Genomic DNA, 24,524 nt, shown 5'->3' with positions numbered 1-24,524 from the left:
GATTGAGGCTGCCCCAGTGGAGAGGACCAGAATTAGGTCAAGAGGCACAGCCAGGGGGACCTCCTTGGTGGTTCAGTGGTTGAGAACTCGCCTTCCAGTGCAGGGGATGCAGGTTCGATCCCTGATCAGAGAACTAAGATCCTACATGTCTCAGGGTAACTAAACCTATGTGCCTCAAGAAAGATCCAACACAGCCAAAATTTAAATAAATACATAGAAGTAACTTTTTTAAAAATTAAGATATACAGCCAAGCTGTATCCCAATTGGCTTTTAGAAGCAGTCTTGGGACTGCTGAGCACATAAGCTTGTTGGAGATGGATATACTCACCGGTCACCTCTCAGCACATTGGAGGCAGCAAAGGGCATGGAGATGAAGACGCGGGTTTTGGAGTCTCTCGGGCCTGGTCTCATCTGCAAAAAAAGAACAATGATCCTCAATGATCCAGTTTTCATCTTAGAAAACTGCTGGGAAGATGAAGGGAGCTAGCTCCTCGAAGTGCCAGGTGTGAAACAGATCGCATTCAATAGATCCTGTCTCCCCGCTCCCACGACAGTTGTTTAAAAAACCTCTATTCAACCACTTAATGTGCTCACAGCCCATCTTGTCCTGGAAGGACTCATTGTACAAATTTATATTCATATAAAGTAAAATAGAATTGTATGAAGTCACTACATCTATCAAGTGAAGTTACAGTGAGAGCAGGGAGGGGATAAAATGAAATGAAAAGTGAAGGTGGTACAAGAAGCAGGGGCTTTTAATTATATTTTGGTTATGGTTTTGAGGTATGGGTCAAACATTTGACTCAAAAACTTCCCAGAGGACAAACTAAAGAGGCCCTATAGCCAGTTTCTAGAGGAAGTGCTTGAAAGAGAAAACTAAGTGAGTTCCCAAGAAAAGCACATTTCTGAACCAAAATTTTTTAACATATATTCCCTTTGATTCAGAAATTGCTTTTCTAACAATCTATCCCTTAGAGGTTCTCACGTGTACACAAAAACATCCGTGTGTATAAAGCAAAATGCAAATGAAAACAAGCTAAAATTTCCATCAGACTGGACTGATTAAATCAATTGTTCCAAACTATGGAATGCTATACAACTACAAAACAGAAAAAGAATGGTGGATTCATGTATACTAACATGGACGGAACTGTCTTGCTCAAAGTCCCATGTTCCAATCTCCGTCTTGGCTGTGCCAGGGAGAATTGGGGAGGGCCTGTCCCATCTTTCAGGAGTGGCCAGGGAAAGAGCAGTGCCCCTGGCCCCTAACTTACAGGTCAGAGAAGACGCCTGGGCCCAGCATCTCAGATTGTGAAAGCAACAGAAGGTAGTAAGACAGGAGGGCAGGAAGGAAACCAAGGACCAATTTCACAATCCCTATGGGTCATCAGCTGGAACACTTGCAGACATAGCTGGGAGGAGGGAGATTTTAAGGAGACCAATTTTCAGAAGTTATCTGGCTTTGGGTTCAAGTCATAGTAATTTGAATATGAAAAAGAAAGGTCACTTAACCCTAGTGGAGTGTAAGACATATGATTACCTTCACACATTAAGTTTTAATAGCAACTAGTATTATTTGAATGAAGTGCGGTTTTTAACATGCTCCTAAAACGCCCTGAAGCATCAGGAAGGGAGCAAAGATCCAACGCACTGCAAACAGATAACTTTGAAAAGTCAAACCTCAGAAGGAGTGTGTCGATGGGTTCTCTGTTAACCAAACAGGATGCTGTTTCAATGCACAGAAAGTATTTGAGTGCCATCTAATGGCCAGAGCGAGCAGCTGCTTAGGAAAATAGAGGAGAGTTACACATTCCATGTTTGTTATTGTTTAGTCGCTAAGTCACACCTGACTCTTTTGTAACCCCATGGACTATAGCTCGCCAGGCTTCTCTGTCCAAGGGATTTTCCAGGCAAGAATACTAGGTTGCCATTTTCTTCTCCAAGGGATCTTCCCAACCCAGGGATCGAATCTGCTTTTTCTGCATTGGCAGGTGGATTCGTTACCCCTGAGTCCCCAGCTGCTGCTGCTGCTGCTAAGTCGATTCAGTCCTGTCCGACTCTATGCGATCCCATAGACGGCAGCCCACCAGGCTCTTCCGTCCCTGGGATTCTCCAGGCAAGAACACTTGAGTGGGTTGCCATTTCCTTCTCCAGTGCATGAAAGTGAAAAGTGAAAGTGAAGTCGTTCAGTCGTGTCCGACTCTTCGTGATCCCATGGACTGCAGCCTACCAGGCTCCTCTGTCCATGGGATTTTCCAGGCAAGAGTACTGGAGTGGGGTGCCATTGTCTTCTCCTTGAGCCACCAGAGAAGTCCACGATTTATCTGACTACCAATGCTACTCAATGCATTGAGCTGCTTTTCTAGATACAAAAAAGACAAGACTCAGTTACTTCCTTTCAAGGAACGGATGATCTTAAGGAGAAGAAGGGACAGGGTTCTCTACCCTCTGCTGTCCCAGGTCCTGTGCTCAGCACCTTCACAATTGTTCATTTAACCATCACAGTACATTGAGACTTAGCTGTCCTTCCCTCACTTTTCATACAGGATACAGAGACGGGCACTGCCCAAGGTCACAGTCAGCTAGTGGCTGAGCCAGCCTCAGGACCCAGACCCAGAAGCCATCGGAAGAGGAAAAATCCTTGGGCTGGGTATCCGGACACCTGGCCCCCACCCCAGTTCACCCACCACCTGCTGTGTGATTTGAAGACTTCCTCCACTGGGCCTCCACACCCCCAGTCTGCTGGTCTTGTCAACCTGCTAGACTTTAAGGATGAGTCCAGGATTCTCAGCTTCACATCTGACAGCTTGGGAGCGCTAAAGCTCACAAGCTCACACCCCAGGACACATGACCTGGCAGCCAAGGGGAAGTAGCTGGTGCACCAAGAAAGTACCTAACTCTGTTCTGCTCCATCATCAATCAGCCTCCCTCTGCCTGGCCTTGGCCTCCAAGACCTGGAATCTCCCACGTTACCCAGAATTCTAGTAACCCTCCCATGATATAATAATAAAAATAAAAGATAACTAGTAGTACTTCCCTGGCAGGCCAGTGGTTAAGAATCTGCCTGCCAATGCAGGGGACACGAGTTCAATCCCTGGTTTGGGAAGATTCCAAATACCTCGGGCAAGTAAGCCCCTGCTCCACAGCTAGGGAGCCTGCCCTCTAGAGCCTGTGCTCTGCAATAAGAGAAGCCACCACAATGAGAGGCCTGCACACCTCAACTAGAGAGTAGCCCCACTTGCCGCAACTAGAGAAAGTCTGCAAGCAGCAACAAGGAACTGGCACAGTCAAAATAAATTAAAACAAATAAATATTTTAAAAGGAAACTAATAAGGACCTACTGTATAGCAAGCACATGGAACTCAACTCAGTATTCCATAACGGCCTATACAGGAAAAGAATCTTAAAAAGAGCAGATATATGTAATAACATTCACTGCTGTTACAGCAGAAATTTATGCAACATTGCCTGCCAACTATACTACAATTAAAAAAAAAAACATTTTTTAAGAAACTGAAAAATAAATAAATAAGTATTTGGTGTTTGTATCTAGTTCTCAGCACACAGCTCCTAAAACCCTTGGCACCTCTGTGTGATATGTGTTTTTTATGCTAGTGAGGTGACCGGGCTGGGGGCCCTTTGATCACTTCAGAATGAGGGCTGGTCCCAGAATAGTCCAGGTCTCCAGGGATAAAGGCTGAAGATTAATCTCCAAGGCCAATGACTTAATCAGTCGTGCCTACATAATGAAACCTCTCTAAAAACCTGTCAACCCAGATGAATGGATAAAGAAACTGTGGTACACATTCCATTGTAATGATGGAATATTACTCAGCTATGAAAAGGTATGCATTTGAGTCAGGTGAACTGAGTTGGATGAATCCAGAGCCTGTTATACAAAGTAAGTCAGGAAGAGATAAACAAATATTGTTTATTAATTCATAGGGAGCCGACTATACAGAGTTAAGTAAGTCAGAAAGAGAAATGTTGTTTATTAACAGATATATATGAATTCTAGAAAAGTGGTACTGACAATCCTATTTGCAGGGCAGGAATAGAGATGCAGACACACAGAAGGGACTTGTGGACACTCGGGAAGGAGAGGGTAGGACAAATCGAGAGAGTAGCATTGAAACATATCATTACCATGTGTAAAATAGATAGCGAGTGAGAAATCGCTGTGTAACACAGGGGGATCAATCCAGTGCTCTGTGACAACCTCGAGGGGTGGGGTGGCAAGGAGGTTCAGGAGGGAGGGGATACATGCATACTTATGTCTGATTCATGTAATTGTATGGCAGAAACCCACACAACATTGTAAAGCAATTATACTCCAATTAAAAATAAATTTTAAAAATGTCAACTTTTAAAAATGTCAACTTTAAAAATGTCAATAAGTTTTTTAAAAATGTCAACTTTACCAAGTGTATCACTTCTATTTGGCTATTCCCCACTTGTGTCCTTTACAAGAAACTGGTAACCAAATTGTTTTCCTGAGTTCTGTGAGTTGTTCTTGTTATGCCCAATGTCCGAATCCCCGAGCGGGAAGAGAGAAGGCCTCCAAGACAATGCAACTCACAGGAAGGGAAGTTTATTACTGACTCGAGCCAGGACTCTCCGCCCGCAACCAACGCAGTGGTGCCAGTCAGAGAGCCCCGAGCCCAAGCTGTTACACAAATTTATAGGGTGAGAAGCAGATTGGTTACACATTTGCAAAGCAATTTCATTGGTCAATACTTTCCCGAGCGCGGGACTTTCCTGGGGGTTTCGGCCCTGTTCCTAATTTCCTAATTGGCAACCAGCGGTCAGTATTAAGTGAAAGCTAATTGGTCCTAATTGGCTAATTGGTTGTATCCAGGTGGCCTGATAATCTTACCAAGTAGGAAGGCCTACTCCTAATCTAAGCTGCGTTACTTCTGCTCGCCTCACAGTTCTGACAAATGATCAAACCTGAGAAGGTGTCCTGGGGAATCTCTTCAAACAGAAAGGTAGAGAACCCAGGAAACCCCATTTGCAACTGGTGTCTGAAGCAGGGGTGGTCTTGTGGGACTGAGCCCCATCAACCATAGGGTCTTCACTTACTCTGGGTGATTAGTGTCAGAAGTGAATTGAGGACTTCCCTGGTGGCACAGTGTATAAGAATCCGCCTGCTAATGCACGCAACAGGAGTTCAATCCCTGGCCCCGGAGGATCTCAGATGCCTCAGGGCAACTAAGCCCACATGTGCCACAACCACTGAGCCTGTGCTCCAGAGCCTGGGAGCCACAGCGACTGAAGCTCACGTGGCTAGAGACCAGGCTCGGCAACAAGAGAAGCCACAGCGATGAGAGACCCAGGCACAGTAACGAAGACCCAGGGCTGCCAAAATAAATTTTAAATCTTGGGAAAAAAAAGAAAGGAAGAAGTTAATTGAGTTGGAGGAACCCTAGCTGGTATCCAGAAAGTTGGTGTTGGGGGGGGGAAAAAAGACAACACTTCTCTCTGGCTATACCTCATGCCATACAGTTGTCCACTGTGCTTATTAACCATTAAAAAAAAAACTAACATTCATATATAACATTTTTAAAGGTTACTAAGAGCTTTTGGGAGAAGGCGATGGCAACCCACTCCAGTACTCTTGCCTGGAACATCCCGTGGGCAGAGGAGCCTGGTGGGCTGCAGTCCATGGGGTTGCAAAGGGTCGGACACAACTGAAGCAACTTAGCAGCAGCAGCAAGAGTTTTTGCTTGAGCCACCCTTGTGGCTCAACTGGTAAAGAATCCACCTGCATTGCGGGAGACCTGGGTTCGATACCTGGGTTAGGAAGATCCCCTGGAGAAGGGAAAGCCTACCCACTCCAGTATTTAATTGGAGCCTGTTTGCAAACCTATGCTGTCCCATTTGATAGATGAGCAAGCTGAGGCTCAGAGAAAGGTATCAGTCACACGAGGAGTCAGCGTCCAGGCCAACGGGCAGCTTGAAGCTCCTTAGGTCTGGTCCCCTCCAGCCCGGGTCAAATCAAGGCCAGAAACCATTACACAACAGGAAATGAATTAGGTAATATCGTGCCTCCACCAGGAGTCTCCAACCCTGAGGATTCTACAAAAAAGGAAGAAAGTCCATACCTACTCCCCAGAGGCTCAGATTTGCTGAGATGCGGCAGGGTTGTTCCGCTTTCAAGCAGGAATATTTACTAGCTGCGTGCCGAGGTGCTCACAAAGCAGGCAGCCCCCTGGGCCTGGAACACACCCTGGTGCCCCTCCTAGCATGACAGGATGTGCGGTGGGGTTCAGGAAGCCCTGAAAACTGAGAGGCTGCAGAAGATGCCTGTCCTGACCCCCCTCTCTCAGGCTACACTCTCAAGTGGGTCTTTTTGGTGACTCCCATGCCTGCTCGGACATGGTGAGGACTGTTCTTCCGGGTCAGTGACCCAGGGCCAGGAGAGATCTGAGGATACTTGAGGGCGGACAGCTCTGAACTCAACCCTTCACTCTGAAAGCCCCTACCTCCTGTCCACATCAAGGCTTGGTCCCAGCTGTCCAAGTCCCAGGAGAAGGAAGACTCCAAGGGACACAGAACAGTAAGTACCCAGCGCATCTCACCCACCATCCCAGCCCTGCACCTTCCCTCTCCTGACCGACCTCATGCTCCACCCTGGCACCCAGGAAGCTTCCAGTGTCTCCCAGGCCCCCTCTGGACACCCCCTCTTCCTGTGGCTTTTCCTCCCACTCCTTTTCCCCTCCCTTCTCCCAACACCATCTATCAGCAGATGCCCTGGGATTTTATAAAACTGATTCTAAATGCTGAATAGGAGTTTGCCAGGTGAACAGCAGTGATCTCCATGAGAGTCCTGCATTGGTAGGGGTCAAGGAAGTGACTATTCTCTGCCTTCCTGACTGTCCTCACCAACCCAACATCCACCCCCTCCCATAAACATCCCTGCTGACTTGGGGGAAAAAAAAAAAAAACACGTGACCTGAGAGCTGCCAGTCGAGTTTTGTTGAAAGCAAAATGAGGACTGCAGCCCAGAAGACGGCATTTCAGATAGGGCTAAGAAACTGCTTCAAAGAGGGAGACAGACGAAGGTCATTATATATGTGATTTTGATAAAGGGGGAGTTCATGCAACCTGTATTTGCAGGTTTGTATATGCTGCTTGTCACGAGGAGCATACCTCCCCATGAAGGATTTTAGTGCTTTTCTAGATGTGAGGAGATGCAAGAACTGGGCTCATAAAAATAAGCTCCTGAAAAGACCTAGCGCTCTGAGGACCTGTACTGCCAGGTTTTCCTCGAGCACAGAGGGCCCCATTCCTGATCTCCACCCTGAACTCCCTTCAGGGGATGTTGAAGGTCAGCAGCTACAGCAGCACATGATTTAATCCTTGTAGAGGTAGACAGCCAGTGCCCATGGCAAGTGCCAATTTATAGTTGACATCTCCAGGGTCCCCCAGCCCGGCAGCGATGGCTGGTGAAGCCCGGAGGCTGGAGGACTTGGAGGAAAAGAAGAAAGAGAAGCTGAAGGAGCTCCAGATTTGGCTGCCCGATAAGGAGCCCTGCGGGCAGTCTCCTGAAGTGGTCCAGGCTCAACCAGAGAAGCCAAGCAGCGTGAAGATCGCCTCACACCTGTTGCATCAGTACAAGGAGGTACAGCACGGGTGCATGGCCATCCACACCAAGGGACCGCACATGAACAAGCAAGGGGTGTGCACCAAAACCCTCGAAGAGACAGACTTGAATTCAGGTGCTTACAAAGCCTCCTCTGCCCACTGCTGATCTCCTCACCCCCCACCAGAGAACCCCCACACACACACCTTCCTCTGGGTGGTGATTTATTACTGCCCTATCAGGGGGGATCCAGACCTAGGCCAGCCTGCAGCTAAGAGGCTTGCTGGGGCGGGGAGGGGAGGTTCCTGGATTCCTCTTCTAGCCAAGTGGATTCCTAGGATCCCATGTGGTCCTCACAGGGCCTGGAAGGGGTGCTCAGAGGGCCGGAGAGGGAGGAGGCTGGCATTCAGAAGGGCAACTGGAAGGGAGGGCTGGGGGTTTCATGCCCAACTCCTAAGCAGGCACTTGCCTGGCCTTATGTTATAAGCAGACTTGGGAATCGGGCACTGCCAGGCTGGGCGAGTCACTTCACTGCTCTGTGCCTCTGTTTCTACATCTGTAAAATGGAAGAGCAAGAGCCTACCTCCTTGGACTATGTAAGGGTTAGAGAGATAATTCGTATTAAATATTTAGCACAGGGTCTAAGAGTCTAGTGGTGGTTTATTCCGACTCTTTGCGACCCCATGGACTGTAGCCCACCAGGCTCCTCTGTCCATGGGATTTCCTAGGCAAGAATATTGGAGTGGGTTGCATTTCCTTCTCCAGGGGATCTTCCTGACCCAGGAATCGAACTCAGGTCTCCTGCATTGCAGGCAGATTCTTTATTGACTTTGCTATGAGGGAAGCCCCTAAGACATAGTAAGTACTCAAAAAACAAAAAAAAAAAAATAGGAGCTCTGTTGCTACTGTTGCTGTCACCGCAGTTATTATTACTAATCAGCAACCCTGGGAGGTGGGACTCTTCACCCCACCGGGGAGAGGTGCACAGAGGGGGCTCAACTTTCATGAGGAGGTAGAAACAGAGCCAGGACACAGATGCAAATCTTCTGGACCCCAAATCAGGGTGAATCATCCAGCAGCATCAGGAAATTGTCCTCCAACAAGAGGCAGGCTGCAATGGTCTCCCTCCTGACCTCCATTGGTTGAGACAAAAGACCTCTCTTGTTCTTCTTGGCTGAAGGACCCAAGGCCTCAGTCCCCTGGCTCCTGCCCCTTCCCCTGGCAATCCTCCAATCTGTTTGTCTGCTCCCCACAGCCCTGTCTTCCTCATTCTTCCACTCACCAAGTGCACCCAACCTGGAGTCCCCCAGCTGGCCCACCTCCACCGAAGTGTTGAAATTCTGCAAGCCTAATCAACCAGTGCTCGAGCCCTCAATGGAACAGAGGTCAAGATCCCTAGTTTTCACATCTGGATATCCCTGGAAAGGTGAGGCTTGCTGAGGGGCCCTGAGGCAGGGTAGGTGGGGGGATGCGGGGTTGGGGGGCAGCTTTGAGGCAGCCAGTGGGCTTGTAACTCCATGCAGACCCAATCAGAAGGAACTACAGAAGGCTGGAGGAGCCAGAAGCAGGGTGGTGGGTACAGTGGGCCTAAAAATGATCTTTCAGGAGCATCCCTCTGCTGAGACTGCACTCCTTCCGATCTGGTAAGATGGGGATGCTGAGACTCATGTTGGTCAGACAGTGAATCTCCCCCAACCTGGTGCAATGTGGTCCTTGCCCAGGCAGAGCTCAACTCACAATCTCAGTGGACTTTGAAGATCCTGGGGGTCAGGGTGGTTTAGAAAGTTCCAAGGAGGACTTAGTTCTCCAGATAAACCCCAAGAGAAGGGTAGGCTCACCCCTCAGCCTAAGCCGGTTCCCTCTCCTGACTTCTCTTATTTTGGCCTCCATCATCCTGAGTCACCCAGGCTTCAAACCCCAGCCACACCCCGGCCTCTTCCTCTTCTCGTCCCAGTATCAAAGTGCAAGTTCACACAGCATCTGGAGACAGAGCCAGGGCTGGAACCTAGAACCACCCATTCCTGGTACAGTCATTTCTCTCTCCATCTGCTGCTGCTTTTTGAAGGTCCCCATCCCCAGCTTGGGCTTCCCAGGAGGCGCTAGTGGTAAAGAATCCACCTGCCAATGCAGGAGATGCTAGAGACATGGATTTGATCCCTGAGTTGGGAAGATCCCCCGGAGGAGGAAATGGCAACCCAATCCAGTATTCTTGGCCACACTGGGTGTTCGCTGCTGCACACTGGATTTCTCTCATTGTGGCAAGCGGGGGCTACTTTTCATTGTGGTGCCCATGCGTCTCATTGCAGTGGCTTCTTTTGTTGCGGACTACATGCTCTAGGCTCACAAGCTCAGTAGTCGTGGCTTCCATGCTTACTTGCTCTGCGGCATGTGGAATCGTTCCAGACCAGGGACCAAATCCGTGTCCCCTGCGTTGGCAGGCAAATTCTCATCCACTGCACCACCAAAGAAGTCCCTTCCCCTTCCTTCTATGCCTGCTCTCACCACTCCACTCCCAAGCCTCAACAGTGATGGTCACAAGCTCCAGTACCCTCAGTTTCCACCATGACTTCACCCGCTTGCTCTATGACACCGAACAAACCACTTCATCCACCTGTGTCTCAATTTCCTCGTCTGATCTACTCTGCACACCACCCCAGGCCACAGTACAGAATTTACACATCTTTGAACTCCACACTAAAATAACCCATGTGCACAGAAGTTCAGATATACGATGTAGACTCTACAAGATGTTGCAGAAGAAAAGTGTTAGACTTTTCACATCTCTCTGCCCACAAAGGTCCCCTCTTGTGCCCCCACCAGCTTTCTTCTCTCTTGTCCTTCCCCACACACACTACCCAGTCTCACTGACTCTTCCTTTATTGAAGACGCAGAGCCGTTCCCCTCTGCCCCAAACTTGCATACCCTGAGTTTCATTGTCTGGCAAAACAGTGCCTGAATAAAATGATAAAGCATTTAAAGACTTCCCTGTTGATCTAGCAGCTAAGACTCCACTCCCACTGCAGGAGACCCAGGTTCTTTCCCTGATCAGAGAACTACATCCCACATGCTATAACTAAGAGTTTGTATGTCACAACTAAAAAAACCCACAAGTTGTATTGTAATTATCTTCTATTTTTCGTCTGGGTATTGATTGTGAAACCGATAAACAACTTTTATTACTAAAAAAAAAAAGAACCCACAAGCTGCAACTAAAAACCAGTGCAGCCAAATAAATAAATAAATATTTTTTAAAAAAATAAAACAGTGCCTGGCAATGAAGAGGACCCACTACTTTAGAATGACACTTAGTAACTATTTGTTGTTGCTTGAAATGGGCAGCTTAACTCCCTTCCCCAAGGGGTTTATCAAAATCTTTCTACCTGATAGAGGAAGTTTCAGAGCATTAAGAGAAGTAAATTGTACCTCTATCTTTGTGATTTTAAAAATTGGATTACCAACACCATCTCACAGGATTTTTGTGAGAATTTAAAATGTATGAGCCTGAAATGGATGCTCAATAAATGATCCTTTCTTTCCTGTCTTTCTCCCCTGAAGACCATTCCCTAAGCATTTACCAAGCTTTTCCAAGTTCCCCATATCATGAGTCACCAAGCCAAGAGTTACCCAATGACCCCACCTCCACCGCAGTCCTGAGAGTCTGTGAACCCCCAAGTCATTCCTGTCCAGAGCCCAGAGAGAAGGAGGGTCCTGGGACTGTATGGCCACTGGTTGAAACATCTGGAAACAGCTGCACAGGTAAGGCCCTGCTGAGCTTCTGGAAAGGGGTGGGTGAGGCAAAGACATGGATGGGGGCCCGGTTGATAGACTGTGCAGAAAGGGTCTGGCAAACATCTGAGACCTCTCTCCAGAAATCCTATTGCTGGGACTTCCCTAGTGTCCAATGGTTAAGAATCTGCCTGCCAATGAAGGGGACATGGGTTCGATCCCCGTTCCAGGGAGACCCCACATACTGCAGAACAACTAAGCTAGTGCACCACAACAACTGAAGCCCACACACCCTGGAGCCCATGCTCTACAACAAGAGAAGCCACTGCACTGAGGCGCCAAAGCACCGCAAAACGAAGAGTCGCCCCTGCTTGCCACAACCAGGAAAAAGCCCAAAAGCCATGAAAACCCAGTGCAGCCAAAAATAAATAAATAAGTAAAACTACTTTAAAAAAAATGAAAAAGAAATCCTACTGCCAGAATCTCTCCACCTGCCTAAGGCACTGTTTCCAGGAAGCCCCTGGAAATTAAAATGCAGGAGTATCATCCATTATAGGAGACACATCACCTGGTGAGTGGACAGTCACTGGCCTAGGGTCGAAAGAGAAAGATTCCATTTCTGATGAGCTTCTCAGGCCCCAAATGGCCTGGAGCACGTCAGGTGGACACTCTCTATGTGTCAGGCTCTGTGCCATGTACTTCGCTTGCACAGTATAAAATCTCACGACCACTCCATGAGAGGGATGTTATTATTATTCCACCTTGGAAATAAGAAGACTGAGGCTCGAAAATAGAAACTCTCAGAATGGCAGAGATGGAATTCAGCCTCCACTCTCTCTAATGCCACTGCTGTTGTTAAGTCGCTCAGTGTTGTCCAACTCTCTGCAGCCCCATGGACTGCAGCATGCAGGCTTCCCTGTCCATCACCAACTCCCGGAGCTCGCTCAAACTCATATCCATCAAGTCGGTGATGCCATCCAATCATCTCATCCTCTGTCGTCCCCTTCTCCTCCTGCCTTCTATCTTTCCCAGCATCAGGGTCTTTTCCAGTGAGTCAGCTCTTCTAATCAAGTGGCCAAAGTATTGGAGCTTCAGCTTCAGCCTCAGTCCTTCCAATGAATATTCAGGGTTGATTTCCTTTAGGATGGACTGGTTGGATCTCCTTGCTGTCCAACGGACTCTCAACACCACAGTTCAAAAGCATCAATTCTTCAGCACTCAGCTTTCTTTGTGGCCCAGCTCTCACACACATACATGACTACTGGAAAAACCATAGCTTTGACTAGATGGACATTTGTCAGCAATGTCTCTGCTTTTTAATGTGCTATCTAGGATTGTCATAGTTTCTCTTCCAAGGAGCAAGCGTCTTTTAATTTCATGGCTGCAGTCACCATCTGCAGTGATTTTGGAGCCCAAGAAAATAAAGTCTCTCACTGTTTCCATTGTTCCCCATCTATTTGCCATGAAGTGATGGGACCAGATGCCATGATCTTAATTTTGAAGGTTGAGTTTTAAGCCAGCTTTTTCACTCTCCTCTTTCACCTTCATCAAGAGGCTCTTTAGTTCCTCTTCACTTTCTGCCATATGGGTGGTGTCACCTGCATATCTGAGGTTATTGATATTTCTCCTGGCAATCTTGTTTCCAGCTTGTGATTCATCCACCCCAGCATTTTGCATGATGTACTCTGGGTATAAGTTAAATAAGCAGGGCAACAATATACAGCCTTGACACACTCCTTCCACAAACTTGAACCAGTCTGTTGTTCCATGTTTGGTTCTAAATGCCATTATCCACACATTTAATGTTCTGCTTCCTCTGTCATCTAAGGGTTTCCAGGTGGTGCTAGTGGTAAAGAACCTGCTTGCCAATACAGGAGATGTAAGAAAAGCAGGTTTGACACCTGGGTCACGAAGATCCCCTGGAGGAGAGCATGGCAACCCACTCCAGTTTTCATGCCTGGAGAATCCCATGGACAGAGGATCCTGGTGGGCTACACAGTCTTTAGGCTCACAAAGAATCAGACATATCAGAAGTGGCTTAGGACATGCACAAGGCATCTTCTTAACATTGATCTCAATGATGAGAGAAGTCCCTTTTGAAATCTGAGAGATATTTTGTTAAAATGATCCCTTCCACACCCAGGTAGGAGCATACTTGTAGAATTCATGGTCCTAAAATGTGACCCAGGTTGGAGATGAATTAACTGACTTAATTAATCATACTTTTTCCCATTCAGGGAAGGGAGAAAGAAGGAAGGAAGGAAAAAAAGGAGGGAGGGAAGAAGAAAAAGAAGAAAAGAAAGAATTTTTTTTAAGAAAGAATTTTGTAATATGTAAGAGGCATCTTACCAAAACATACAAAAGTAATAACCTTAAACATGAAGAAGTAAATATGAAAGCCAAGAGGTTAATTAGTTGTTATAAAAAAAACATTCATTGATTCTGAGCATCCTAGCAACCAGAGCAAAAAGGGAAAGACAATGGGTTGGTTACCTAATATCTATTACTCAACAGAATGCATGTGCGCTCAGTCACTCGGTCATGTCCAATTCTTTGCAACTCCATGGCAAGCACAGTCCATGGGATTCTCCTGGCAAAAATACTGGAATAGGTTGCCATTTCCTATCCCAGGGGATCTTCCTGACCCAGGGATCAAACCCGAATCTTCTCCATTGGCAGGTGGATTCTTTACCACTGTACCACCTGGGAAGCCCTGCACAATAGAATAGAAAAGAGCAGTTCAGAAGAAATACAACTTTTCCTAATGCTGAATTCTTTTTCATTGGTTTTTCCAGTCAAGATTGAGGCATGATTGATAAATAAAATTGTACTATGTTAAAAGTGTACAGATTTGATATATGTTGTGAAATAATTACTACAATCAAGTTAACTGACATATCCATCACCTTGCATACCTGTGTGTGGTGTGTGTGTGTGTGTGTGTGTGTGTGTGTTGGGAATGCTTATAATTTGCTATCTTAGGAAGTTTCAAGCATATAGTATGGTATTATTAGCTATCATCATCATGCTCTACATCAAAGCCTCAAAACTAATTCATTTTAAAATTGAAAGTTTGTATTCTTTGCTCAACATCTCCCAATTTCCCTCACCCCCTCATGCTTGGGAACCATTATTCCTCTCTCTGTTTCTATAAGGTTAATTTTTTGTTTTTAGATTCCACATATAAGTGATACCATACATATTTGTCTTTCTCTGTCTGGCTCATGTCACTTAGGATAATGCCCTCCAGGTTCATCCATGTTATCACAAATGTCAGGATTTCCTTCTTTTTTGTGGCTGAATACTATTCCATTATAGAGAGATAGGTAGATACCTAGATCAATAGACTATATCTCCTTTATCCATCCATTCATCCACTGAAACAGCTTAGGTTGTTTCGTATCACGCTTCCATATCATGAATAGTGCTGTAATGAGTGTGGGAGTGCAGATATCTCACCAGCCTCTCTACTGTTTTTCTAATCTCAATTTCCTTTATTTCTGAATCAGCAGCCAGCACAGCATGTGGCTTGAGCAGGTGCAAAAAACAGTTGTTGAGTATTGGAAGGAGGGACAAGTGAACAAATCTATCCTATACCTTTATGTTTTATCTCTCCCTCCCTTACTTAGGAAGCAGAGAGAGATACCAGGACCAAAGGAGAGAGAGACCTTGCTCCACCTGGTCATGGAAAAATGAAGATTTGCACCAAAAATTCATGCAGTTGCTACTTCTACACACTCCTTACCCCAGAGACTACAAGTCCTTGAACTGGGGAAGCTGGAATCATGGGATGGTTGAGGAGCAAGGGCATTTGATTGAGGTCAGAGACTTATTTGGCTCAGACCTGGGTCCCCAGGAAGGGCCTCACACAGTCATATTGCATGGAGCTGCTGGAATCGGGAAGTCCACACTGGCTAGGCACGTGAGAAGAGCCTGGGAGAAGGGCCAGCTATACAGGAACCACTTCCAGCATGTCTTCTACTTCAACTGCAGAGAGCTGGCTGCATCCAAGCTGACAAGTCTGGAGGAACTCATCACAAAAGACCAGTCCACCACTGTGGCTCCCACCGGACAGGTCCAGTCTCAGCCGGAGCAGCTGCTTTTCATCCTCGATGGTTTAGATGAACTGGAATGGGTCTCAGAGGAGCAGAGGGTGGAGCTCTGTCTGCATTGGAGCCAGCAGCAGCCTGTGCAGACACTACTGGGCAGTTTGCTGGAGAAAACCATATTTCCGGAGGCATCCTTGCTGATCACAGCTAGGACTGCAGCTCTGCGGAGATTCATTCCTTCTTTGAAGCAGCCATGTTGGGTGGAGGTCCTGGGGTTCTCCGAGTCTTCCAGGAAGGACTATTTCTATGACTATTTCACAGAGGAAAGCCAAGCAACTAGAGCCTTTAGCGTGGTTGAATCAAACCAAGCCCTCTTGACCATGTGTCTCACGCCCTTGGTGTCCTGGCTGGCCTGCACTTGCCTGAAGCAGCAGATGGAGGCAGGGGAAGAACTCTCACTGAGGTCGCAGACCATGACAGCCCTCTATCTGCGCTACCTTTCCCAGGCTATCCAAGCTCAGCCCCTGGGGACTCAGCTAAGGGGCTTCTGTACTCTAGCTGCTGAGGGTATCTGGCAAGGAAAGACTCTGTTCAGTCCAGGGGACCTCAAGAAGCATGGATTAGATGGGGTCATCAACTCCACTCCCTTAAAGATGGATGTTCTTCAAAAGCACCCCATGTCTCTGAACTACAGCTTCATTCACCTGTGTTTCCAGGAGTTCCTTGCAGCAGTGTCCTTTGCCTTATGGGACATGGGGGACAAAAGTGACCATCCTAACAGCAATGGAAGCATGGAAAAGTTGGTAGAAGTATATGGGATCAATAACCCGTTTGGGGCACCGACCGTGCGTTTCCTATCCGGCCTTTTGAGTGAGCAAGGAGCGAGAGAGGTGGAGAACATTTTCCAATGCAAGCTGTCTTGGGAGAGAAAGCGGGAGTCACTGCTGCGGTGGGCTGAATTGGAAGTCTGGCGTGAGCATTACTCTCTGCAATTGTTTCACTGTTTGTACGAGATTCAGGACGAGGAGATCCTGACACAAGCGATGGCCCATTTCCAAGGAACGAGAGTGTGCATCCGAACCAGCATGGAGCTGCTCGTGTTCACTTTCTGCATTAGATTCTGCTGCCACGTGCAGCGGCTTCAATTGAACGAGGGCGGACAACACCAAGGAGCATGCAGGCCCGCCGATGCAGTGCTGTGAGTACTCCACTCTCTCTTCTCTCCGGCTCCTCTGTTGGCTCCTCCGTCCTAGGCCCTGGAGTCACTTTCACTAAACTTAACCCCAGGGGCTCAAGGATGGAGGCCTCCAGCGACCACCATAGCAGACCCGCCCACCATCCCCCATCTGCCTAAGATCCCCTGCAGCAGGGTCCATCCAAGTGATGTGCCCTGCCTGCCTCTGGGTGGGCCCACTGTGTCCTGCCACTCCTCGTCCTATCTCTTTGACGACCACCATATTCTCCACCTCCCGTGCTGACCTGACTTCCCCTCCACGCAGCCCACCGGCCTCCCTTTCTCCCTCATGTTTGTCTCTAAGCAACCGCTCCCTCAGCTGCTTCAGACACTCCCCTTGATGGCTGTTGACCATGGCATTGGTCCAGAGATCTCCTCCATCACAGAATGTGTGTATCTGAAAGGTAGTCTCCATGTTCCCCCACACATCTGACTTCTTTGTGTCAATAATGCACTCCTGTACCCCAGGCACTTAGCCTAAAACCCGCCCCCACCAACCTGAGTGTGACGGCAGAGTTTTCGCTAAACATCCTCCAACCCCATTCACTTCCCCACCCAGGTTCCCCAACCTCAGTTGCAGTATTGGTCATTTAGTCCTTTTATGATTTGTTCTGTGAATATCTATCTGGCACTGCTTTTAGGCCGGCTCCTCCAGATCACAGATGAACAAACAAAACTCCTGCCTCAACTCCTGCATTGGTGGGCAGATTCTTTACCACTAGCAACACCTAGGAAGCCCATAGGAAGGGAGTAATCACACACAAAAACAGGGGGGGAAAAGTGAAAGTGTTAGTCGCATCCGACTCTCTACGACACCATGGACCATAGCCCGTCAGACTCCTCTGTCCATGGGATTCTCCAGGCTAGAATACTGGAGTGGGTTGCTGTTCCCTTCTCCAGGGGATCTTTCCAACCCAAGGATTGAACCTGGGTCTCCTGCGTTGCAGGCAGATTCTTTATTGTCTGAGCCACCAGGGAAGCCCAATCACACATAATCACACAATCACACACAAGAGAAGAGTCAGAGGAAGAAATGTTGGATTTGGGTTTTTTCAGACTTTCAAGGGTTTTTTCTCACAGCAAAACCCATGTCCATTATAGGAAAATAACAATATGTAGAGAAGCAAAAAGACAGAAATTAATATCAACCAGAATGCCATCACTCAGAAATGACTGTCATTAAGAATTGAAGTATATGGTGCTATTGTGTGAAAATTGTACACATCTTAATTATGTTGAATTAAGTAGTGCTTTTCAGATCTACTGTATCCTTCTACTTTTCTGTCTACTCATTCTAGTAATTTTTGAGAGTTTGACATTGAAACTCCGACTAGAAATCTTAATTTACCTACTTAAAAATAATTATAGTAAACAGTGGAACTATATGTAACTAGATGTATTTCTTCTGTATTTTCCAAGTCTCCTGTAAATGTGTTATCATGCTTTCATAATTTAAAAATTAAAAAAAATTTTTAAATAAAAACTTTTTTTAAAACATTGAGGTGTTTGGAATTTCCCTAGTGGTCCAGTGATTAACACTCCATGCTGCCAATGCAGGAGATACAGGTTCGAGCCCTGGTCAGGGAACTAAGATCCCACATGCTGTGCAGAGCAGCCAAAAGATTTAAAAAAGAAACAAAAAAAAAAAAGAATTGAGGTATATCATCTAGTCTTTTTATGCTGATTTTCATGGCAAAACTGAACCACACCGGACATTCTGTTTTATAGCTGGCTGCCCCTCTGCCGCCCCCACCCTGGGCTGGGGGCCTCTTGCCTCTGAGGCTCGTCAGTCTACAGCCCTTGTCGTACTCCTCTGAAGTGTTCATCGTGGATGTCTGCTTCTGCCTCAGTCTGGAAGTTTCTTGAGGGGAGAGGGGGCCATTTTCCATCTTTTCTATCTGCGGTGTTCAGGGGCAGTCAGGGAGGCTGGTCAGCCCTGGGGACAGCACCTCCCAGCCTGCACACACAGCCCGCGGCCCTCCAACCCCTCTCTCCCTCCACAGGTTGAGCTGGGTCCCGGTCACAGAGGCCTGCTGGCGGGTTCTCTTCTCCGTCCTCCGGGTCACTGGAAACCTGAAGGAACTGGACCTGAGTGGAAACATCTTGAGCCGCTCTGCAGTACAGAGTCTTAATGAGGCCCTGAGATGCCCTGGGTGCCACCTAGAGACCCTGCGGTGAGTCTGGCCTGGGCTCTGCTCTGAATGGGGAGGGACAGGAGATCTAAGACGGATACTGACTCTGGGAGGGGGAATTGTCCTTGCATTCAATAAATACCCAGCGAGCCCCTCTCTGGCCCACCACTGTGCCAGGTGCCACGGTCACCATGGTAACAAACACAGGCGGGTGTCTATTCTCAGAGGGCTTGCAAAAGACACATTAGTCAAGGAACCATGCCAATAAAGGTGTAACTGCAGGGCCTGATAAGGGTCTCCAGTGGAAAATGTCCTTAAGGAAGGGACACTTGGGGACTTTCCTGGTGGTCCAGTGCTTAGGACTCAGTGCTTCCACTGCTGTGGGTTTGAGCTTGATCTTTCATTGGGGAACTAAGGTCCTGTAAGCCTCATGGCACTGCCAAAAAAAGATATCACTTTATGCCTGATAACATGGCTATTATCAAAAAGGCAGAAATCACAAGTATTGGAGAGGATGTGGAGAAAATGTGTACTTTCTCATACACTGTTGGTGAGAATGGAAATGGACGCAGCCACCGTGGAAAATGGTACAGAAATTTCTAAAAAAAAAAAAAAATAATAAGAACAACACTATCATGTGAGCCAGCTATTCCACTTCTGGACATTTATCTGAAGAAGATTTTACTTGCTTTGGGCGTCTTGATGAGCGACTCATCATTCAAGGCATTCCTCGTACATTTCCACCTCCTTCCCTTGTCAAAACTAATCATTTCTTCTGCCTTCAGCTGCACTTGACTTGTCCCTTGGGGCACCATCTACTTTTTAAGTGCCTACTATGTGCCAGACACTACTGTGGGCACTTGGGTACAGCTCGTAATGAAAATGGGCAAAACTCCTTCTTCATGGAGCCTACATTCCAGAGGTGGTGGGGACAAAAAGTCAAAAGAACAAGTAAAGTATATTGCGTGTGGTAAGGACTAGAGAGAAAGGTAAAGCAAAAAGGAGTAGAGAGTTGGGGCTGGGTGTGCCATTTTAAATAGGGAGGGTGGTGAGGCAAGGTTCCTGCAAGGAGACTTTTGAGCAAAGACCTGGGAGCAGGTGAGGGAATAAGCCATGAACTATCAGGTAAGATAGCTTGTTCCAGGCAAAAGAAACAGCCAGTGCAGAGAACCTGAGGTGGGACCATGCCTGGAGTGTTTAAGGAACAGTGTGGAGGCCAGTGGAGAAGCAGCTAAAAGGAATATGAGATGAGGACAGAGAGGACAAGGAGTCAGACCGCCACTGTCTCACAGACAAGGTCAAGGACCATGAATTTCTCTCTGATGACCTGGGAAAACGTGGGAGGATTTTGATCCAAAGAGATAGAAAACCTGACTTACTGTTATATGTTTCTATGTCTATCCCCCAGTGCCTGTGCATTTCTGGGGGGCCTGGGGGCTTACTGACCTCCACCTGGCCCACAGGTGTAGATGCTCAACAGGTTGTTCATGGGTGACTGTGGAATCAACAGATAAGTAAAGGCAAGGCCATCGTCACGTGTCTCCCACAGGTTGGCCAGCTGTGGCCTCACAGCTGAGAGCTGCAAGGACATTGCCTCTGGGCTGAGCGTCAGCCAAACCCTGATGCAACTGGAATTGAGCTTCAACACACTCCTGGACGCAGGAGCTGAGCACCTTTGCCAGGGCCTGAGACAGCCAACCTGCAAGCTGCAGCGACTGTTGTAATTGCTCCTCGTTGGCACTACTTTGTGGGGTGGGCACGGGGAGGCAGAAGGAGCTGCCCTAGCACCACGGGGCAGAGAGAAAGCAAGGGCTCATGGAGGCCATGATAGATTCCCACTGAAGCCCTCATATTCCTCCTTAACTTTTGTTCTTATATTAGAAGCTCGCTCTTTTCTCATCCTGTATTGTAGACACCCTTAATGTTGAAACCCACAAAATGCTGAAACCTATGTCAGGTAACTCTGGGCATTTGGGAGGGCCAAGGTAGTTAACAATGAGATCCAGGCATCCCAGTGGAACATCGGTATAAATTAATCATACAACATTGATACAGTGAGTGAGCAGGATTCATGAGAATCACACGGAAGTGAAAAGGGGATGTGGTCTCTATCCTGAGTGGCTCCTTGGCTGCAAGAGGAATATTTAAATCTCCCAGGTTCCTGCAAGCCAGGCAGGTCTTTATCTTCCTTTAATGTCACCCTAGAACCCTCATAGGGCCACAGGTACTAGAAAGGAAAACCAGATGCCACTTAGGACATTGACTGGAGGCCCACATGTGTCTTCCCTGCAGGCTCGAAGGCTGCGGCCTCACGTCTGGCTGCTGCCAGGACCTGGCCTCCATGCTCAGGGTCAGTCCCAGCCTGATGGAGCTAAACCTGCTGCAGAATGACCTGGACAACCTCGGCGTGAGGAGGCTCTGTGAAGGACTCAGGCACCCTTCCTGCCAGCTCATACTCCTATGGTGAGGCTCTGCGGGCCCCTTCTGGGCAGAGGGCGTGGAATGGAGGGAGGGGATGCAAGTGCCGCAGAACTGGACAGAGGAAAGAAAAGGGACAGACAAATGCACTGTCAGCCAGGGTTCCTCACCAGTGACGCCACTTACTTAGGCCATGTGACTCAAATAGCTCTTCACCTGAGAATTGGTTTCTTTATCTGTCTAATGGGGCCATCATATCAATAAAATGCTTGTGAACACTAGGACAGAGTTCAGACAGAAATGGGCTTGGAGCACTGGAGTCCTGTGCAGCCGACAAGCAGTGAGCCCCCAGCCCTCCTTGCTGCCCTGCAGGCCCTGAGGGCGATGTTCTCTGAGCAGCAGCCCCTACCCTGACTCTCAGCCACTTCCTCTTTCCTCCACTTCCTGAGAACAAGTCCACTGGCTGTTTCTGGCTGAGCCCTTGCTTATTGCTCCTGGCTGGGACCCTGTCACACACTCAGAGAGGTGAGGGCTCCAGACCCTCCATCCCCCACCTCCTCAGGTCCTCTGTTGAGCTTCAGCAGCCCTTAGAAACATAGTGGGAATCACAATATTAGTGGCTCAGTCGTGTCTGGCTTCACAACCCCAAGGATGGTAGCCCATCGGGCTCCTCTGTCCATGGGATTTTCCAGGCACAAATACTGGAGTGGGTTTCCATTCCCTTCTCAGGGAATCTTCCCAACCCAGGGATTGAACCCGGGTCTTCGAGGGGTCTGCAAAGTCTGGGCCCTGGCCACCTTCAGCCAGGACTCCCTTCTTTAGACTCTCAGGCCTAAAGGCGAAGTCGGGGGCAAGATAATGAGATAAACACTCTGCAAGTGGGTTCCCCCAAGGCTAACCCTGACCGTTTACAATCAGGGGGACTCCAGCTCCCTCCCCACCAAGCATTTCCCGCTACAAAGTGCAAGGCCTCTCCAGAGCTTGGCCTCAGCCGGGACATCTGAATTTGTGGCCAGCTCACTGGTCACTGGTCAGACCTGGGTTGCCTCAGAGCAGCCTGTGCCTTGTGGTCCTGTGAAGGTTTCTGCTTCCTTCCTCCCAGAGTCCCGGGACTGGACTGGGAGGGACAACCGTCTACGTGGGGGGCTCCATCTTCTCCCTAGGGCACACTAGCTCTGATCACAGCAATGAGTGCGGTGTGCACTGCCCTCTACAGTGAGTCCTGTCTGGGGCTCACGACAGGTGGAGGAGCCTGTCCGTCTGTGTTACAGAGGAGGGCACGGGGGCCCAGAAAGAGCAACAGCTTTCTGAAATCTGAAGCAGCCCAGAACACAAGCCCAGGAGAACGGAAACAGGGCACTCACCTTCCCAGCAAATATCTAGCCTCTGAGCAGGAAATCCCAGGACTGGCCCCTGGGTGGTCATCTTCAGGCTGTGGGGAATGGGTGTTCTGTGGTGGGCGCTGTGAGCCACTGCCCAGATGCTCTCCAGGAATGAGGATGTAATCCTAAGCCACTGGGAATGCTACTGACAGCCAGCTACTGGGATGACGTTTGCCTACAAGGGCCCCCTCTCCCAAGATCTCATCCCGTTCCTGGAGTGACCTGCATCTAAGGCCTGACCAATGTCAGGGTATAAAGACCCAGTGCCTCCTCCCAATTTGGGACAGCTCTGAGGGATCATCCCAACTTCAGAGCCTCCAGTAGCCTTGGCTGAGGTCTCCATTGAGACAGCATCACAGCCCAGCTTCTTCCTCTCTGCCCAGACCTGTTTCCCTCTCCCCACCACCCTGGTGTTGATCCAAGAACACCCCCTAATAAACCTCACTCCACTTTCCATCTCAGAGCCCAATTCCCAGCAAACCCAACCTGCAACAGTTTCCTCTGGGAGGTGGCAGATTCCACCATCCTGAGCCCCCAAGGACCTCGGGATCACTCAGGGGTCCTGGGAGAACCAGGCTTCCTTTGTGCTTGCAGGCTGGACCAGACTCAGCTGAGCGAGGAGGTGACCGAGATGCTGAGGGCCCTGGAGAGGGAGAAGCCTCAGCTGCTAGTCTCCGGGATATGGTAAGGTGGGGAGACTCAGAACCCACTCTTGCTGTTCCAGGATCAGCTGAGTCCTTGGGGCAGGTCCAGAACCAAGAGATGGGGAAAGACATGGGGTGAAGGCAGACACGGCAGAGCCGGGAAGAAACCAAGAATGCACGGCAGCCAGAGAGAGGTTTGGGCATTGATTTGTTTAGTGCGAACGGAATTATGCCACTCCTCTGCTTAAACCTTTCCATTAGATGAATGTGTGCGTGCCAAGTCGTTTCAGTTGTGTCCGACACTGTGTGACCCTATGGACTGTAGCCTGCCAGGTTCCTGTCTCCATGGGATTTCCCAGGAAAGAAAACTGGAGTGGGTTGCCATTGCCTTCTCCAATAAGAAAATTTAAAAAAAAAAAAAAAAAGGTGAATGGGTGCGTGGATGAGATTTGGAACTTGGAAAGCAATGACCACTAGGGGGAGACAAAGACAGAGAGAACCTTGGACGTGCCAGACACCTCCCCCCGACCCTCACCGGCAAATATACATATACACACAGCCGGAGAGGCTGGAGGGATGAGCCCCAGAGATGGGAGAGTCCCTCTTCCTCCCCAGGGAATCTGCTGCAGCGCCCATGTTCTCCCAGTTTGGTGCATTTCGGCCTGTGACCACAAAGGGCAACTGTTCCCTGATTCTCAGTAGCTGCGCCTCACCTTAAAAGGAAAGGAAAAGGCTCCTAGCTTTAGAAGGAGGACCCACTTGTCAGAACATGCCCTGTATCCCTCACACGATGTGTGAGGCACACAGCAGTGAACAAGGGCCCAAATTTCAAGAGCTCAGCCCAGCAGGTGCAAATTATTCCCTCCCCACCCCCACCCCAGCCTCCCACCTCCGCCCACAGAACTACATCTGGGTTTCTTAAGGACACTGATGGGCCCACTAGATTCTATGCAGAGCAGCTGAGCTGAGCTCTGAAGGATGGGAGGGGTGTGCTGGGCCCAGAAGGGGTTGATTCCAGGCAGAGGTGGTGTAGCTTGCCAAACAAGAGCCAGATGCCCGAAGTGCATAGAAGCCAAGACTAGGGCACTGGCTTTTGAGAAAAGAAAGAGCTTTATTGCGAGGTCCACTAGCAAGGGCACAGGAGGTAAGGCTCTCAAATCGATCCAGGGTTCAGGGCGACATTTAAGGGGTTTAGAGAAATGTCAATCTTGGAAGCTGATTGGCTAGTTTCAAATAAGCCAAACAAGCTACTCACACTGCTGGAAGCCAGATCTTCCTTTTTTGAAGGACTTCTAGCCCCATAAAGGGCTCCTGGGGCAACATTTCTATCCTTTGAGTTCTGTAGACTGAAGA

The 24,524-nt window shown here is 48.4% G+C and overlaps 1 protein-coding gene across 7 annotated transcripts in view; it reads left to right on the top strand.

The window, feature by feature from the left end:
• Window positions 1–6,143: 6,143 nt before the first annotated feature.
• Window positions 6,144–24,524, top strand: part of NLRP1 (NLR family pyrin domain containing 1) — a 30,906-nt gene continuing 12,525 nt past the window's right edge. For 3 of the 7 annotated variants that reach the window (XR_006270997.1, XM_043477285.1, XM_043477278.1), the window contains exons 1-9: window positions 6,144–6,560; window positions 7,423–7,722; window positions 8,842–9,012; window positions 11,142–11,342; window positions 14,942–16,559; window positions 18,599–18,769; window positions 20,277–20,447; window positions 21,020–21,190; window positions 23,122–23,211. Coding sequence is in view for 6 of the 7 variants with exons in the window: in XM_043477285.1 (XP_043333220.1) it covers window positions 7,443–7,722; window positions 8,842–9,012; window positions 11,142–11,342; window positions 14,942–16,559; window positions 18,599–18,769; window positions 20,277–20,447; window positions 21,020–21,190; window positions 23,122–23,211 (2,873 nt within the window). In the remaining variant the exon portion in view is untranslated. Of the gene's footprint in view, window positions 6,561–7,422; window positions 7,723–8,841; window positions 9,013–11,141; window positions 11,343–14,941; window positions 16,560–18,598; window positions 18,770–20,276; window positions 20,448–21,019; window positions 21,191–23,121; window positions 23,212–24,524 lie in introns of those variants that run through there. The other 4 variants (XM_043477281.1, XM_043477290.1, XM_043477287.1 and 1 more) reach the window with 4 other exon arrangements.

Source organism: Cervus canadensis, chromosome 1 (assembly GCF_019320065.1).
Source record: "Cervus canadensis isolate Bull #8, Minnesota chromosome 1, ASM1932006v1, whole genome shotgun sequence".
Classification (NCBI taxonomy): Eukaryota; Metazoa; Chordata; class Mammalia; order Artiodactyla; family Cervidae; genus Cervus; species Cervus canadensis.
The sequence above is the reverse complement of the archived record's forward strand: the minus strand, read 5'-3'. Positions and strand labels throughout refer to the sequence as shown.